The sequence below is a fragment of the Podarcis melisellensis genome (assembly GCF_964234715.1).
Source record: "Podarcis melisellensis genome assembly, chromosome: 7".
In the NCBI taxonomy this organism is placed as follows: domain Eukaryota; kingdom Metazoa; phylum Chordata; class Lepidosauria; order Squamata; family Lacertidae; genus Podarcis; species Podarcis melisellensis.
The window spans coordinates 6,666,729-6,685,794 of record NC_138539.1 but is presented as its reverse complement, the minus strand read 5'-3'; the positions used below and the strand labels follow the sequence as shown (position 1 = coordinate 6,685,794).

At 41.9% G+C, this 19,066-nt stretch overlaps 3 protein-coding genes across 5 annotated transcripts in view; 1 reads left to right on the top strand and 2 right to left on the bottom strand.

Annotated features, from left to right (window-relative positions):
* TRAPPC9 (trafficking protein particle complex subunit 9) overlaps positions 1–3,620 on the bottom strand; it is a 287,922-nt gene extending 284,302 nt beyond the window's left edge. For 2 of the 3 annotated variants that reach the window (XM_081918682.1, XM_081918684.1), the window contains exons 1-2: positions 3,481–3,620; positions 580–1,180 (exon numbers count right to left, since the gene is read on the bottom strand). In XM_081918682.1, coding sequence (XP_081774808.1) covers positions 580–1,163 — 584 coding nt within the window. In that variant the 5' untranslated portion in view covers positions 1,164–1,180; positions 3,481–3,620. Of the gene's footprint in view, positions 1–579; positions 1,181–3,318; positions 3,434–3,480 lie in introns of those variants that run through there. The other variant, XM_081918683.1, reaches the window with a different exon arrangement.
* Positions 3,621–5,051: 1,431 nt separating this feature from the next.
* On the top strand, positions 5,052–8,764 carry CHRAC1 (chromatin accessibility complex subunit 1). The gene is made up of 3 exons (XM_081919078.1): positions 5,052–5,300; positions 7,273–7,399; positions 7,977–8,764. Exons 1-3 carry the CDS (start codon positions 5,142–5,144, stop codon positions 8,111–8,113), a joined length of 423 nt encoding a protein of 140 aa, XP_081775204.1. The 5' UTR covers positions 5,052–5,141; the 3' UTR covers positions 8,114–8,764.
* Positions 8,765–10,086: 1,322 nt separating this feature from the next.
* Positions 10,087–19,066, bottom strand: part of AGO2 (argonaute RISC catalytic component 2) — a 54,164-nt gene continuing 45,184 nt past the window's right edge. Inside the window, exon 20 of the transcript XR_014170323.1 lies at positions 10,087–11,550. The gene's annotated coding sequence lies outside the window, so the exon portion shown is untranslated. The remainder of the gene's footprint in view (positions 11,551–19,066) is intronic.

Genomic DNA, 19,066 nt, shown 5'->3' with positions numbered 1-19,066 from the left:
ATCGCTAAACTGAATGAAGGATCATCCAAAGAGAGCAAGCAGCAATTCACAAGAAAAAGAATGCCCTGTGTGCTCTCTCACATGCAGATGGCAGCACTCTCTAGATGCAGAAATGCATTTTGGACTTGAGTGTTGTGTAAGTCTACAGTATTAGATGATAATCTATAGCATTCCTGTGTATACTCACAAGGAATTACCATACTTAAATGCTGTAAACTATTTTACATAAAATCTTCATTTGAACAAAGTTTTGTCTTAAAAAGTATTTCAGCCGTAGAAACCTGGGAGAAGGGGGTAACAGGAGTTGTATATCATTATTATTATTGCTCCCCCCCCCCACAAAAATTCCCATGGTAGATCTTTTTCCCTCAAATATGCTGCCAGTCCCCCCCCCCCCGGCTTACATCTACATCAGAAACAAGTTTATCAAGAATGCTCACAAATGTCAGTTAACAACAGCACCCTGTTACTCATTGTTTTTAAATTGTCGACAAGGCAGCTTTGAGGGACAGGAGCAGTATTTTCCCAGCTGTAGCAGGGGACATAAATTTTTGATCTGTATTTTGTGAAGGTACTTACCTACTATCTGTATCCAGGCCTACAAAATCCTTTTTTTCAAAAGGAACACAGAGAAGTGGGATCTTATCTCCAGACTTATCAGTGGCTCTGTCAAGACGTTTGGATTCTAATACAATGAAGAGAGATTCAATGAAGTCTTCTATCCTCTTTTCTACATTTTCACATTCATCATAACTAGGATAAAATGCCACATCTGTACGAGGTTGCTCTGCAATTTCTCCTTGAAGCCCGAAGACAAATAGCCGAGAATCATAAAGTGTGGAGCCATATATTTCCTTCTGAAGGTGGAATTTTTCAAAGGTCTGAGGCCAGTCTTTTGCAGAGGAGCAGTCTGTGATGGTTATGAGGCCCACCACTTTGCGGTGCGTCTGAAAATCCCCCCATTCATTGTTCTCCGGTGGGTAATGATGTCTATAGCGGATGTAAAGGATGCGCTGAGAGTCGCGTACGTTGATCTGACTCACAGTTGAAATCCGCTTGTAGATCTTAAAAAAGCTCTCTTCAGGGACAATCCCAACTGGCTGGACCACAACTAGTAGAGTTTGATGGTCTTCTGCACACTGCATGTAGTCAGGGACACTCATTTTGCATCACCCGTATACTAATGAAACAAACAAACAAAAATTTCCTGTTAGATTGTTGCGGGAGTACCCATCATTTTAGAAGTTACAAATGGATTAAGGATTAGCTCTATTCTTCAAATTCAGTGTCAACTGCAGCTTTATTAAGCAAGTTATCAGATCACAGTTTGTTAATCTTTATTTATTCATTTATATCCCACTATTTCTCCAAAAAGCTCAAGGTGACATAAATGTTTCTCCCCTGTCCTCATTTAATCCCCACAGTAGCCCTGAGATAGGTTAGGTTGAGAAGCAGGATTTGAACTGAGTGGGGATTTGAACCCTGGTCTCACAAGTCCTGGTTCAACACACAAACCACTACACCACACTGGCTCCCAAACTTAAATTTCTCACAGTATGCTTTACTGCTTGTATAGAATGTTCAGATGTAGAAAGACACAGAATGTTCTATATACATAGAAAGCCAGGAGCAGCCACCAGGGTTAAGAAACTGCTGGGGCAAATTTTGGGAGCCCTGGAACTGGAAATAGCTTAAATAAGGGAGCTTCTTAAATACTGTAAATGGCAACCCAGCCAGATGGATGGGGTATAAATAATAATAATAATAATAATAATAATAATAATAATACTGTGTCCAGTCTGCAACAAGGAGAAAAGTGGTGAGACACCTGAGTCTCTACTCCAGGATTTCCCCAGCTGTTTTCAGACTACAACTCCCATCATCCCTCACCACTGGTCCTGTCTAGCTAGGGATGATGGGAGTTGTGGTCCAAAAACAGCTGGGGGCCCAAGTTTGGGGAAACCTTGCTCTACTCCAGGCTTCCTCAAATTCGGCCCTCCAGATGTTTTGAGACTACAGTTCCCATCATCCCTGACCACTGGTCCTGCTAGCTAGGGATCATGGGAGTTGTAGGTCAAAAACATCTGGAGGGCAGAGTTTGAGGAAGCCTGTGCTAGATTAACCTAGAGGGAATTTTGACTTGTCACCCAGGACAGAAGGGAAAGCTGCACCCACTGAAAATTCCCTCACTGACCCTGGGGTGTTTTTTTTTAGGGAGGAGTGGGGTGCATAGCTGTCAACTTTCAGATTTGAAAATAAGGGATCAGCAGCCTCGAAAATAAGGGGTCAGCAGCCTCACCTGTCCTGGGGACAGTCTACGGGATATCTAACAATCCGGGATACCAGCGGGAAACGGCGCTGGAATAAGGGAATTTCCCGCAAAAAAAGGAAGGTTGACAGCTATGGCACTGGGTTGGGGAAGGGCACCTAAAACCACGGGAAGGCAAAGTTGGGGAGGGTCCCCAGGGGGTCATCTAGTCCAACTCCCCGCCTCCTAGCAGTGGGGGGGGGGAATCCTCTTCCTCCTGTGTGGGGAGAGGAGGGCGTGGGGCAGTGGAAGGACAGAAAGCAAGCCCCAGCCAGACATGAATGTATATATATATATATATATATATATATATATATATATATATATATATATGGATTACAGTATTATTAGTTTTATGGCATTAACAAAACAATAACAACAATTCGTAATTATAACAGCCTCAGAGATGCACGATAGGGATGATGGGAGTTGTGGTCCAAAAACAGCTGGGGACCCAAGTTTGGGGAAACCTTGCTCTACACCAGACTTCCTCAAATTCAGCCCTCCAGATGTTTTGAGACTACAGTTCCCATCATCCCTGACCACTGGGTCCTGCTAGATAGGCATCATGGGAGTTGTAGTCCCAAAACATCTGGAGGGCAGAGTTTGAGCGTTTAACCTAGGGAATTTTGACTTGTCACCCAGGATAGAAGGAAAAGCTGCACCTGCTGAAAATTCCCTCACTGAACCTGTTTTTTTTTCTTTTTCTTTAGGGAGGAGTGGGGTGGGGAAGGACACCTAAAAGCACTGGAAGGCAAAGCTGGGAAGGGTCCCCAGGGGCTCATCTAGTCCAACCCCCCCCCGCCTCCTAAAAATGAAAAATAATCCTCTTCCTCCTGTTTGGGGAGAGGAGGGCGTGGGGCGTTGAAGGAGAGAAAGCAAACCCCAACCAGACATGAACGTTTATATATATATATATATATATATATATATATATATATATGAAAGGATTTCAGTATTGGTTTTATGACATTAGCAAAATAATAACAAAAATTCGTAATTATAACTGCCTCAGAGGTGCACGATAGAGGGACACACGGAAAGGAAGGGGAAGCTGAGGTAAAATATATCTGTGTGAGAGAGAAGGGGGGGAGGTGAAAGTTTGTGAGGCGAAAGCGGCCCCTCCCCCCTCCCCCACCGCGATAAAGGGAGGGGGGCTCCGGCTCACTCACTCAGCCCGGGCGACGCAATAGCTCCGCCTCCTCTCGGCCTCTTCCTCAGCGCGCCCGCCCCACAGGCCGAAGGGAGCGGAACTCGCCGGTGCGGGGAGGGAGGGCCTTGACTGCGCAGCCGCCTAGCCGCCCAGACGAAGTACGCACGCGCAGGAGTCCCCACGCGAGAGTTGGTCCCGCCCCTCCGAATGGAGTAAGGCCACGGGACTACAACTCCCGTCATGCCCGGCTATGGGCCACACAGGCTGAGGGCTGGTGGGAGTTGGAGTCGCCCTGCGACTTGTAAAGGGCAGGCGTCTCCCCGGCCCCATCGCTGACTTAAAGAGGAAACGCTCAGCAAATGGAGCGTTTATTTTATTTTATTTTGCTCCGTACAAACTCTTTGGGTTGCTTTGGGGCGCGATAAAACGACGGACAAGTAGTAGTAGTAGTACAGGAGTAATAATAATAATAATAGTTGTTTCCAAGCGACGGTTACTTCAGACATGCCAAAGTATTATTAGTAGTAGTAGTAGTTGTTGTTTAGTCATGTCCGACTCTTCGTGACCCCATGAACCAGAGCACGCCAGGCACTCCTGTTTTCCACTGCCTCCTGCAGTTTGGTCAAACTCATGCTGGTAGCTTCAAGAACACTGTCCAACCACCTCGTCCTCTGTCGTTCCCTTCTCCTTGTGCCCTCCATCTTTCCCAACATCAGGATCTTTTCCAGGGAGTCTGCTCTTCTCCTGAGGTGGCCAAAGTCTTGGAGCCTCAGCTTCACGATCTGTCCTTCCAGTGAGCACTCAGGCTGATTTCCTTCAGAATGGAGAGGTTTGATCTTCTTGCAGTCCATGGGACTTTCAAGAGTCCATGGGACTTTTCCTCCAGCACCATAATTCAAAAGCATCCATTCTTCGGCGATCAGCCTTCTTTATGGTCCGGCTCTCACTTCCATACATCACTACTGGGAAAACCATGGCTTTAACTATACGGACCTTTGTTGGCAGGGTGATGTCTCTGATTTTTCAGATGCTGTCTGGGTTTGTTGGGTTGCTATTTGGGTTGCTTTGGGGCAAGATAAGCGACGGACAAATAGTACTGGTAATAATAATAATAATAATAATAATAATAATAATAATAATAATAGTTGTTTCCAAACTACGGTTACTTCAGACATGCCAAAGTATTATTAGTAGTAGTACTATTGGTTTTATTATTTTATGTTTATAAGGCGGTTAGTTAGTGTGGGGCTAACGCCAAGATTGTGGGTTCGATCCCTATAAGGGATATTCCTGCGTTGCAGGGGAGTTAGAGAGGCTTCGACCTCTACAATTCTATGCTTCTATATTTATTTACACTCCGCCTTCTCCCCAGAGTGGATTCCAGGGGGCGAATGTACAGATTCTGCACGGAAATAATGCGTATACGTTGCGCTCAAGGTCGCTGTCGAGTGATGTCACAGACGCGCCTTACGGGACTTGTAGTCTTTCGTAACGAGGCGGCTCGCCGCGCGTTTGGGCTCGGAGAGAGGGAGGCGGGCTCGTGGCCGCAGTGCACTGTGGGAAAGGTAGTTCTGAACTCCCGGCGACGCCGCAGCCAGAGCGGAGACGAGAACTACAAATCCCAGGGGAGGAGGCCAGGCTTCCGGCGGGGGCCGCGCGGTTGTGGGAGGGAGATGGAAGATGGCGTCGCGGGTGAGTGGAATCGGCGGTAGCGGCGGCGGTGGCGAAGAGAACCGTCTGGTGTCGCTGCCGTTGTCTCGCATCCGGGTGATCATGAAGAGCTCGCCTGAGGTCTCCAGCATCAACCCGGACGCCATTTTCCTCACGGCGAAGGCCACGGTAGGGCCCCGGCAGGGACGCTTCTGAGGGGAATGTGAAGGCCGCGAGGGAGACGCCGGCGGGAGACTGCGCTTGAGGCAGCTCCGACGGTGGCAGCGGCTCTCCTGTGGAGACCAAGCTCCTGGGAAGGTGGGGTGTTTTTCTAAACAAGAGACACATACATACATATATGTATGTGTACAGTGGTACCTCGGGTTACAGACGCTTCAGGTAACAGACGCTTCAGGTTACAGACTCCGTTAACCCAGAAATAGTGCTTCAGGTTAAGAACTTTGCTTCAGGATGAGAACAGAAATCGTGCTCCGGCAGCACAGCGACAGCAGGAGGCCCCATGTGGTGCTTCAGGTTAAGAACAGTTTCAGGTTAAGAACGGACCTCCAGAACGAATTAAGTACTTAACCCGAGGTACCACTGTATTCTGTTCAGTCCTACCTCGCAAGGTTGTTGTGAGAAAAGAGTCTCCCGCCTTGAGCTTGACTCATTAACTTACTCTCTTTCTATGCAAAGTGGCTCCAGAGCAACAATGACATACAGTAATAGAGCATCACAACTACAACATGAATTATATAGAATCATTATCTAAATTAGCAGTAGATAAAGCGCATTCTATAAAATGCTAGTAACAAAACAACTTTTTTTTAAAAAAGAAAGAAATCTAAACAGCACAATTACAGCAAATGTCAACTTTGGAACTCCCTGCCTAGGGAAACCAAACTCACTAGCTTCTTGTTGCCAGCAGCTGAAGGCATTCTTGTTCCAACAGGCTTTTGGGAACTGACTGCATTTGATGCCATGCTGGGGGTTTTTTGTAATTATTTTTAGGGTTTTAAGAAATCTATGTATGTATGTTTTAATTGTCAATGATTGTTGCTTTTCTGTGTTTATAGCTGTTACTTTTATCTGTAAGGCAGGGGGAAAGGCAGGGTATAGCTAAATATGTCTTATTTATTTGGCGATCACTCGTAGCCGAGTAAGATTGTCTTCCATAAACACGGTTTTTGGTTTTTTGTTTCCTAATTGAATAAATTTTATTAGTATTTTCACACAACACGAAAAATATCGAAAAATAACAATAAACAACACACAAAAACCAACATTCAAAAACTAAAAAAGTAACAACTAAAAAAACACACAAAACAAATCCATATCTTACAAGTTAATAATTTATATTATATAATATAAACACGGTTTTAACAATGAGTCCGTAAGTGACTGTGGAGGCCAATTCTGGATCCACATGTCCTTCCACAGTGGGGACATTGGTTTCCGGGTGGGAGTTGATCATGGTGAGGGTTTGCCAAGCATTTCTTCCTCTTAGCACGTTTCTCCCTTGTGTCCTGAGTTCGAGTGTCAAGCCCATGACACCTTTGGTAAAGGCCATTCTCCAACTAGAGCGCTCGCAGGCCAGTGTTTTCCTGCTGTCAGTGTTTATACTGTACTACATTTTTTTAGATTTGTTTTGAGACAGTCTTTAAACCTCTTTTGTTGACCACCAGCATTACGCTTTCCATTTTTAAGTTCGGAATAGAGTAGTTGCTTTGGAAGACGAGTAGCAGTTGGGACAAAAATGATGATAAAAAGTGTAGCTTAGATTCCCAGCCCATGACTAGCCTACTATGGGACATATTTGTATTGCATTGTGGATATCTATTGGTTGATGAAATCAATTGTGTGCCACTTTTCCTCCAAGGAACTCGGTGGGGGCATGCACGGTTTTTCTCCTCCCAATTTTATCCTCACAGATAAGTTAATCTGAGAGTGACTGATTGCCCCAGGGTCACTGAGTGAGCTTCATCACTGGGGAGAGGTTTGAATGCTGGTCCCCCAACACTCTAACCACTGCACCACGATACCTCCTCTTGTTATAGTACCCTCTGTGGTTCCAAGAGGGTGATTGATGTAATTACAATAAAATAGTGTATGCTGAATAATATATACCTGACTCATTGGCATACTATATTCTTATCCTTAGGAGCTGTTTGTCCAGTATTTAGCTGTGCATTCCTACAAGCACGGCCAGGGAAAGGACAAAACGTCATTAACCTACAGCGACTTGTCCCATACAGCAGAGAACTATGATACATTTCAGTTCCTTGCAGGTAGGTCTTTACCCTTATTGGTCATGTAATTGTTGCAGATTTTTAAGTCCCCAATGGCGAAGTGGGTTCTGTTAAGACTACAAACCACCTTTAAAAGTCTCCTGGAACTGTTTTCCACTGACACAAAGGAGGTGGCAAAGAAGGTCGTCTTTGCCATCTCCACTTGGTAGGCTCGATGTTAAGCTCTAACTTGTGTTTGGTCCAATTTGGAATGGGTTTTTTGTCACTGGTGCTCTAGCCATCTCAGCAATTGTTTCATCGCTGAATGAGAGAAACATGAGAGTTATGGATGATGGGCAGAGAGAATGACTAGGATACAGATTTCCTGTTCAAAACCATTCTAGTTTCTAGAGTCACCTCCTTGTTTGCCAAGTGCTCTTGGACAATCATAGCAGTGAAAATCTTTATTTATTTATTTATTTGTTTGTTTGTTTGAAGATTTTTGTAGATGTAAAAGTCTGTGTTGGGTATGTGGTTCCATTGTGAACCTTACATTGGGCCAGACCTTTCCTTACTTATATTGTAGCACCTGTAAGAATGCTTCTGTAATCATTTAACGAAGGTGCCCTTCTTCCAGATATCCTGCCAAAGAAGATCTTGGCTAGCAAATATCTAAAAATGCTTGAGAGAGAAAAAGAGGGAGGAGGAGAAGAGGAGGAAGAGGAGGCAGAAGAGGAAGAGGATGAAGAAAGTGACGAGGAAGATGCATCTTGAGGGTGACAAATGACTAGACTTACAGCACATCCTTGTTACACATTAACTTGTGTTCAAGTAAAGTCCTGTTATCTCTGCATTGGTTGAAAATTGAACAACTGGATTGCCAGTTTGTTTTACAATATACGCAAGAGCCATAAGTGTGGGACTGAACTTGTGAACACATTTTTATTTTTATTTTATATTATTTACAGCTCTTTGTTAAAAGCTTACCAACTACGTGTCAAATATTCTTATCTTGTGGATACTGTCTTTCCAATACAGAGGTTTCTTCCTCTGCCCACATTGGGCAGCTCAGCAGTGACAATGGACCTCCTAATAGGGAACAATTCATTTAACAGCTTCATAGAAACCAAACATAATGCAGAATGTCCAGCCTAGTGGGAACAAATGGGGAAACTCTTTTCATGTTTTGGGTTTTTTTTAATTACTACTTGCAGTGATGTTATGCATATTGTTAATGGGGGGGGGGGAATCTGCTCTGCCTCATGTTAATATGTATATTTTGAAAGGATGTTAAATATAGAAGTAGCATTTCCACAGCAGGGACTCTTTCCCATTTTGAGTAAGAGATGTACTTTATTCTTTAAACAGTGGCAACATTTGTAGAATACGTGTTCTAATGAATGTTTTATAAAAATGAATTCAGAAGATTTTTGTATAAGCACTTTTCCTTTGAAACTTGAAGCTGTTCAGGGATTGGGCCAAAGGCTTAGTGAAGGCTGTTTTGTGTGTCTGCGTGATGTAAAACTTAATTGAAGTGGGATGATAGGTGAGCATCCCAAGGCAGGGAGAGTACTAAAATGTGATTTTTGATCCATTTACACTACGTACTAGGCCGCCCATCCTCTTGCACCAACTCTGTAATTGCTTCCATCAACATGTTGAATGATAAGAGATGCTTTGTTTGAAATTGCTTGAAAGGTTTAGTACTAAATGCTTATATAGCCAGCTCATCCATAGGAAAAGAAATTCCTTCCTTGGTCCTTGCTTTTTCAAAAAAAATGAAGCACTTACTAATGACTTTGCTTCACCAGCTTCTGTTCTGTGATGACCCACATGGCAGAACCTTCCCTGCTACTCAAGGGCAGGTGCTATCTCAGGGGTGTCTGCATGTCCTATGGAAGGCACTGGAGGTTGAGTGGTTCCATACCATCAAAGACTTTTAAAAAGTCAAATTGGGACTAGAAGTTTGCAATATTGGTATTACATTATACCCACCCTTCAAATTCTCCTGCTCCACTGTCAATTAACCCTCTGAAGTTCTTAAAATATGGGTAGGTTTATATGCCCCTACCCGTTGGTTTGGTAATGGCATATCAGAGCCCTTTCTACAGTGGAACTAAAACTAATTCCCCATCTGCTGCCCACCTGAATGAGTTTCTGGACATTTAGAAGTACTCATGCAGAGGACACAAAGCTTAGCTCAGTCTCCCCCCATGATGGGAGAGAGAGTTTGAACAATATACTGATTAAATACAAGTGCAGGTACACTATTGCTCCTGTATCAGTGGCTGTAAGCTCTACCCTCTGAAGCAAACCTGGGCGTTATAAAGATGGAACACACATAGGAAGTTATGTACCATTCAGCCATAACATCCTGTGTTTGATAAAGCACCTTGGTCTAGTGATATGTGAGCAAAACAGCATCTATTAAATTGCAGAGATAGCCAGTCATTTTTCTCCTAGGTTCCATGGAAACTGAGCTAATAAGGAAATAGTTTATTCTTATGCACACAATACCAGAATGGTTAAGAATGATCAGCTGGTCTGAAAGACAAATGTTCAAACTGTTTCCCAGCAGTGGAGTTTGCTATGTGACCTTGGACCAGTTACCATCATGCAGCCTACCTTACTTCATAGGATCAATGATGAAAACTGCCCAGAATGTGTGCATCCACATTCCCACCCTGTAAAAAAATGTATTAATTACACCAGGCATTTGAAACCCATGCATAATAGAAAATGGTACATTTGAACTTGTAAATATGAGTAATTTATTGACATACTATGAGGCAGAAACAAAATCGACACCATACAAAATAACTTTATAAAATATCATTCACATCATATTTCATCAAGATTTACAGCATTTTGAGCTTGTTACATGTCTTATGGTATGGAGGTAATAAAAAAAACACTACACTAAATCTTTAGTATTAGTTTATAATATATATATATATATATACACACACACATACACAAGAAACCAAAACAAAAGTAAAAGGTTAGTTTGTCATGAGTTTATTGCATAAGTAGTGCAAAGTATTTTACTAGCAAGCTGTAAAACAAACATGGAAAGAGGAACCACCTAAGTTTAAAAACAGGACAATAAATGTTGAATTTCACAGTCTTCTGAAGCTTCCTTCAAGAGTTTCTCTCCCTGCATTCTACTCCCAAACACAACTCCCTCTGTGTTATAATGCATTTGGGGAATTAAAACTACCAAGTTATTCTGAAGGAAATTAGATCTAAAGGGCATATGTTGCTTGAAATCACCTGGTTGCAAACTCAGGGTGGCGTCCAACTAAACAGTTTGGCTAGCACAAGGACATTTACTGCACAGTGGAATATTCCCATATTCAAGCCTCTGGAGCAGATTTAGGGGGTGAGAGGCAGGGAATTTCCACTGCACAGCTAAAATCCTTGTGCTAGCCAAACTGTTTAGCTGGATCCTGCCCTCAGTTTCCAATGGGGGGTGTTTTGGAGTAGCAATGTGGCTCAGCTGTCCAGTTAGGTTATCCTAACTGATTTGTTAGCTTATTCCTTAATCAATATATAATTATTACAAGTACATGATTGCTTTTTTCCAGTTGGAAAGCAGCAAACGACATCACTCCCCATCTCGATGTTCAATGATTACAAAGCAAGCATACAAACCAAGAGAGAACATATATTGTCTGTTTTACAACCTTAAGTTTCCTTTTTCTCAAAACCTACTTCGTAAAGTCACTACATCCTCTACTGAACAATGCAGGGCAGACTTGATAACAACTACTGAACTAACACCAGTAAAGGGTAAGAATGTCTAACTAAGTGAAGAGAGACAAATTCTCTCAGTTCTTCAGGGGATCCAACAAATACAAATTAAAAGCCAGGTAGCCTTTTAACAATATATTAAAACTAATGAAAGCCAAACAAAATGCTCAGTGAAATAAAAGGAACAAAATGCAGCATATTCAGGCTCTTGTTTCAATCGTGAGGTACCTGTAAGTCTTATATTCTGCCCAAGTACTATGGTACATTAAAAACATTTTAAAATTCTTAACCATAAGCCAATTTACAGGACACTATTACTGAGAAAGTGCAACAATGCTGATCACTTATATGCAGCATATTAAAAGGTTGGTTACTCTTTTATAAAATATAGCTTTGCTTATAGACCCGTTGGGGCAGTTTTGTAACATACACTTTTTTTTCCTGTTGATTGAGTCTCTCTGCAGCAAAAAGAAGAAAAAAAGGAAAAACACCTCCTTTAGGGTATAGCTTAAATCCTGCCACTTAGGAATGTTGGTGTCTCCCGTCTCCCCCCCCTCCCCCCGCCGCCCACATTTCTTTAATTCCCTCACCCGGATATTAAACTAAATTATCAATTTTTACAGGAAAAGATTCCCATGCTGTATTGGTTACGGTTTATAAAGTCAATTTTTCAATCTTCAAAAACAATAGCATATTACAACTTAGTCTCCCCAAAAAAAGGTAAGTAAAAAAAGTTTTATATAAAAAAGGATATTCAAACTGTTATATAAAAGCATGCAGAAAGTTACTTGGATGTTTTTATTCCCTTACCTGACATATGCACACACATCACTTCCATGTTTTACTATATACATGTATATATGTACAGTAACTTTTGCCAGCCCGGGAGGGCAGCCTTCCAGGTATTGTTGGACTACAACTCCCATCAGTCCCCAGTGAGCAAGTGCTGTCTGGGGGCTGATGGGAGTTGTAGTCCCCTATCTGGGGGGCTAACCAGGTTAGCAAAGGTTGATGTACAGCTTGAGTATTAGTAGCTACATACGCACATCTTCACGCATATTGAGCTTCCCACCCTCGGAACTACCCAGGCCACAGAGATTTCACTAATTAAATGGAGGAAGTATATATATATATATCTCGTCATGTGCAGATTTGCTCCCTTCGGTGAAACAAACGGGGCGGCCCACATATATTGGCTAGCACGTTGGAGCACGCTCATCCCAAGATTAAACTGCCACACTACTTCCTTTTGGGCAAACGCTGAGAAGCTCCACAGAGCATGCATGGTTCATGACCATGCAAATGTATGCATAGAATAGTTTGGGATCCGAGTATCAATGTTTTTTCTTTCCTTCCATCTGTCTGTTTTTCAATACATTTTTTTTTCTTAAAAAAAGAACTCTTTCCACATTACAAGCATTCAGTTACGCTGTATATTTATATAGTTTTATTACACACAAAAATACACTTTCGTTAATTTTTCAGAAACCTGACACAGTTTTCAGTTTTGCTGTTAAAAAGGGTTTATAGTTTGTATAGGAGCGTGACGATTTCGCTATGCATTGGGACTCAACACAAAAGGCACAAAGATGAAGAGAGAGAAAAACCAAATACATTTTTTGTAACACAACCCACCCCCCACCCCCTCCCCCAAACACCCTTGTCTTCAGAGGACAAGTAATCACATACCGTTTGGTCACTTTGGACAATCTCATTTATAATTTGAATAAATTAGCACCCAACTGCTTAGTGTGAGGTAGATCCAAACTGGAAAGAGTGCTGGGTCCCCACCCCCACCTGCGACTAATCTTGGAGACAAATGGAGTCAATGTCAGTTATGTGATGCAGAAAAACATCACTATGTTTTCAACATATGTACATTTTAAAAAATCGTCAAGACTCTTCTTTCAATACAACTACATATCACTTGGGGGAATGAAGCAACATTAATCCCCTTAGCCCTTTTTTTAAAAAATGAATTTCTTCCAATTGCTTAATATTTTCTCCACACATCACAATGTCCGGATTAACAGTGTGGATGGAGCCCCAGTCCAGGAGGTGTAAAATTCTGTTAAAATTGGGATAGAATGACAAAGCTACAGGGCAGGTGCCTCCATTGCCTCCTCAAAAACACAGACTGGTTTTAAGGATAAGAACTTTTTTTTAAAAAATCTTTTGTGCCTTCATGGGAAAGAGTTAAGTCTTACTAAATTACTGTTTTTGCATATTCTGATTTTGGACAAATTTGATACATTTGTTAAGGCTTAAGTTAAAGAAACCACATCGCATCAAGCAAGCATGTAACTAAAACTGCTTAAGGTACATACACTGCATAAAATGCTAATTCTCCTACATTGAGTTTTTATAGATGAATGTATAGAGTGAAGTATACTCTCTATAATATATATATATATATATAATGAAATGGAAACTCTACAGCATTACTAATGGGTAGAAATAATTTTTTAAAGTTTTCCTCAAGTGCTAATTTTATATTTCTGTATATCCTGGAAGCCTGGAACATTGCAACAGAGAGGCAGCAAAAGGATGTAAACTATTTCTATTTAGTACCATTATGAAATAAGGCCCTTCACTAATCTCTCTCATTAGCTAATCGGTTTTTTTCAACAATGTATTTTGTTTCTTCCTTCTTGGCAAATGAAATATGTACGATAATGGTGTTCCTAGGCAATTATTCCCTCAGCGGGTAGGATCCAGACCCAAGTTTGCTGAACTTGGGTGCCACCGCCAAGTTATTATTACTATTCATTACTGCATTTATGTCCCGTCTTTTTGTCCAAGGAGGTGTGCTTGGTTCGCCACATTTAACCCCCACAGCAACCCTGTGAGGTAGGTTAGGCTGAGAGAAGACTGTGACTGGCCCAAGGTCACCAGTTAGCTTCATGGCCGAGTGGCGATTTGAACCCTGGTCTCCCAGGTCCTAGTTCGGCACTCTTAACCACGACACCACACTGGATCTCAAGTTAATACTGGGTTAAGTCCCATTGATTTCAGTGAACTAACTTAAGTCTGGGTCCAAGAAACATTAGTAAATTTAAAAAATACTACAACTGCTTGAACTAAACTACAGGTTAAAATTAATCCCAGGAGATGTCAGTTGAAGTGTGACAAAGCTTTTTAAGATCAGATTACACTATAAACCCTCACCATCCTAACTTCCTATCTCCAACCTTCATGGTGCAAAACACTCTCAGTCTATTTTACTATTGCGGATTAATAGCCATTGGTCATAATAATCGCTTGCTAGAAACTGAGTGGCAAGTCTCAGTTGACCATGCGAGGGCACACTCTGCAAAGGAGCACAGCCCACTGCAACGCCAACCCTACGATAAGTGGGTGTTCAAGATGTACAGTACACCGAAAATAAAACCCTGTGTAAAGCAAGGAAGCTGTGGCTTTTGCAGCACACAGGGGAAAATGAAGAAGGAAAAGCTTCAGTCAGCACACATCCTGAGGAAAGCATGGCGTTACCAACAGTTTGTGCAATGGACTTGGTAGAAAATGGGAGGTAAGGAAAGTAACGTTACTATGCAGTCTGTCTCCCCATATCCTTTTGCTGCTTAAAAAGAACTGAAAAGGTGCCCGCAATACTGCCATCTCATCATAATCAGAGGTAGTTTTTTTGTTTTGTTTTTAAAGGAAAGCAACGGGCCCAAATTCTTTCCCCAAGAAGTATTTCTTCCCTGGTTGTAATCTTGAGAAATTCACAGAACCGAGAAAGGGGACAGCTATTTGCATGCACTGTTCTTAAAACTCTCTATAGAAAAAGCTGCCGTGAATTCAGAGATCTCTCATATCTAGGCTCACTCCAGAGGCAGCAGCAAAATTGTTCTTCTCTTCCAGACTGAGAATCAAAGTGTCACATATCTGAAGCAACAAGCTCACTCTTTTAAGGATATCCTTAATGTGGGATAAAAGTTACTACGCCCTTGTGCTCCTTATGGAGTTTTGCCATATTTTGAACAGCTGACGGGAAAGGCGGGGGGGGGGGTTGCATTGTAAAGTGGTATTTAAAGTAGGATAGTTCCCGTTTGACAATTTGGTTGCTTCAGCAGATTTCAGCAGGTTTTCAGTAACTTAAATCATAACCCTTGTTAAAAGTCTCTAGCCCTCAGCGTCATAAAGCCTTATGAACACTTCTCTCAGCCTTTAAGTGGTTGAATGGACAAATAACATCAAACTCTGGCAATTCAGCAGTAGCACCTTTCTTCCCCAAGGTTAAGCCCTCTCTTGTAATTCAGGGTCAGTACAGATGCCATGCTGGTTCCCTTAAAACCATGGTTTGGCAACATGCGTAAGAGCCTAAAGGTCCATCGACACCAGTATCAGGTGCCTTCAGGAACTCCACCAGCTTCAGATGGCGGTGGAGAAGGGGCAGAGAAAGAAACAGGCTTCAGTGTGCAAGCCAGTGTTTCCCACCCTATGGGTCATGAACCACAAGAGTCACAAAGCCTGTGCAAATGAGACACAGGCTTTATAAGTAAGCCCAAAATAAATATTGTTAGAAACCTTTAACTGGTATGATGAATGCCTCCTGCAACTTTTCATTTCGTTGGCATATCATGGACGCTTGTGGCAATAAATTTAAGAGTCACCACACCAAATAAATTCAGAGTTGTGAGTCACCGTATCAAAAGAACCACTGGTGTAGGCTACACCTCAGTGGCTGACCACACATTTTGCATGCAAAAAAAAACCCGCCTGGTTCAGTTCCTGGCATTGCTAAATAGAATTGGTGGACTCCTGCTAGAAAACCCTGCAGAGCTGCTGCTAATCAGCCTAGGCAGACAATATTGAACTAAGTAGACCAATGGTCTGTCCATTTTAAGGTAGCTTCCTACATTCCACACACCCAAGTAGGCTCTGAGATTGTGCTATTTGAACTGCCATCTTCCTTTTGCCACGTGACAACCCACTTTTGAAACTCCAGGGAACTGTGATACGGGACAGCAGGGCCTGTTGCTCAAAGACAATCCCCAAGGGATTCACATAGCTCTATGGATCTCAGGCTTCAAAGGATGGGAAAAATTATGAACAGATCTGTTTGCAAATTACTGGTGAACATGACTATTGAATAGTACAAGCACTATTACTCTCCTGAACGATGAAACTTATGATGACTTGCATTAACTATCAAGTAAGTAAGTAAGTAAGTAAGTAAGTTATGGATAACAGCCCTATGACATATCCAGTGACAATCTTGATAACAATATGTGTATGTATAAATGAGCACAATGAATTCGCTCGTCAGAATAATATTATGATTACAAGACAGCTTTCTACAGTTTAGTTTGAGATAAAAGCACCTTATTTGCACTCACTTCAAGATCTTGGGTGTGACCAAATTCTCATACCGTGAAACAGAACACACTCATAATATAAAACATTCAAGAATATATATATATTTGCACATTTAGAGTTTATATAAGTTAGTGACTTGTGTAGGGAAAAATAGCATCTTGAAGTTCGAAGAAAAAATACCTAAATAGAATCTCAAAAATATTCAACATATAATGTCGTCCTAGGTTCAAAATAAGTTTAAAGCACCTTCATGTCACCCTCTGTTAAAACAAGAGACCTTATATATTATTTTACATATGTGTGCACATCTGGATTCATAGCTGGTATGCACGAGAGAACTTGGGACTTGTGTTTTCAAATGGCAAGCCCTCATATGCGAAAGAAGCAAACCTCAGCTGAAGCAAAAAGGGAATCTTATCATTAGCCTGTGATATGGAATAAGGGCCTGCCATTTAAAGGGAGAAGTACATGCCCAGGTCCCTAGGGGGTAGCTTTTTAGATCCTGGCCAAACATCCCATGCACACACATGCTCCTACACCTAAGGCATTCAAACATTTCTTATTGGAAACAACAGTTTGGGGGGGGGTTGCAAATACAGGGTAAAAGTGGACCCGTCCATGATATCACTGCAATTCTTCAAGCCATGTTAAATTCATTAAAAACAACAACTTTCTTCTTTGCAAAGTAGGCAACATCCTGTGGGTTCTATCCAGACCGCTTGCTCTGATAAAGGATGCTATAAGACCCCGTATGGCACTTGGCTTCTCGGATTAGAAGCCAGTAAGTTCATAGCGACTCAGGTCCTTTGGTGAATTTTGGCTACTCTCAGTAATGTTAAATCACATCTCAAAAAAAAAGGGGGGGACAGGATATATTCTAATCTCTTTCAAAGTATGAAGGAGGTAGTCTTTAAACTGTACCAGCTTACTAGTTGAAGAGTCCTGCTGCAATCTGGCCATGCCGTTTTAATTCTATGACAATACTTCAGGCATCATCATGGAAAGAAGAGACATTTAAGTAGGGTGGAGTCAGGTACACAGCAGGCCAAATGAACAGGCTTAACATGGGGTGGGAGGGCTGGAATAACTTCACAAACAAGGCAGGGGCTTCTCTGTCTGCTTCGAGTGTGCCAAAGGATAGTTCAACAGAAGTCAGAGCCAATTACTAACAGGTACATTTGCAGCCCAAAGAATAACTGGCTACAGAAACAGATAGGTAGCCGTGTTGGTCTGCCATAGTCAAAACAAAAAAAATTCCTTCCAGTAGCACCTTAAAGACCAACTAAGTTAGTTCTTGGTATGAGCTTTCGTGTGCATGCACACTTCTTCAGATACACTGAAGGACTTCCATTTCATGCGGCTCAATGTGGTGCCTTCCATAGTTCCAGTTACAGATAGGTAGCCGTGTTGGTCTGTGTGTATCTGAAGAAGTGTGCATGCACACGAAAGCTCATACCAAGAACTAACTTAGTTGGTCTTTAAGGTGCTACTGGAAGGAATTTTTTTTGTTTTGGCTACAGAAAGATCAATTCACAAATTACAAGCTATCCATTTGGGCTGCCCGTTTAATTAGTATGGAGAATTCATACAAGGTTGAGTGAGAAAAGCAGCCCTACGGCACAGAATGAAGCCCAAGCCCAAGTTTTGCCCTCTGTCCAATGGTTTCACATAGCCGCTGCAACGGTTTGGCTGAGCCCAAAGCCACATTAGAGCAGCCAAACGAATCAGGTGCTGAGGTTCTCCACCCGTCATTTTTTCTTGGCACATCTCCCGATCTGCATTTTTTGTGACCAGACAGCATGGCCGACTGGTCAAAAAAGGCAGTGATAAAACTGCAGGGCAGAGAGCTATGTATAACTGATTATACCAGTGCATAAAATCCGGGGGGGGGGGGTTACATATTTTGCAAGCAAAGTGCATTTTGGAAAGGGACAAAAAAAATGAAGCTATGGAGTGAAAGCAGACAAAACTTAACTAAAATATATAAAGCAAATTTAGCAAACTGTCCTTCAAGGATTTGTTGGCTACATACAAATGGATAAAATGCAGAAACTAAATATGAGCCTTTATGTTCCTCTCTTAATACTGTAAAATCAGACACTCACTCTAGAAATACAACAATGAATGTGACAATTTCTCCCTTGTCTCATCCTAACGCTATGTACAGTATTGTTCCAATAGCTACAGCAGATGCAAACAGAAAACCCTTTACAGTAAAAAAAAATAATCAAAAAAATAATCAGTGCAATTACATCCTGCTTGAGTTTTTCCTAGAAATGATGGCCTGGATGCTTTTAGAAGCGAATTGTCAGTGACTACAAATGCGAAAGAAAGATATAATGCATGGTCTCATATGCATGGATCTTAGCCAGTGCCATTTCGAAATGAACAAAGCTACCAAACAAAAATAACTGCTTTTGGAGAAACGAATTGTAACTGGAACACAAAACTTTAATCTACGACTGCTACCTACTAGTGACAATGTTTACATTCTTTTCCTTAGGCAGAAAGACCTTATGGCTTAAGTAATGTCACAGGAGTTGTTCTCTGGGTTATATCACATGTGGCAAGATTTCTACCTACAACCCCTAAAGCGAAGGACCAAAATCTCGTCCCAAAGTGTCAATGGTCACAGGTGAAGTGAAGGACCTG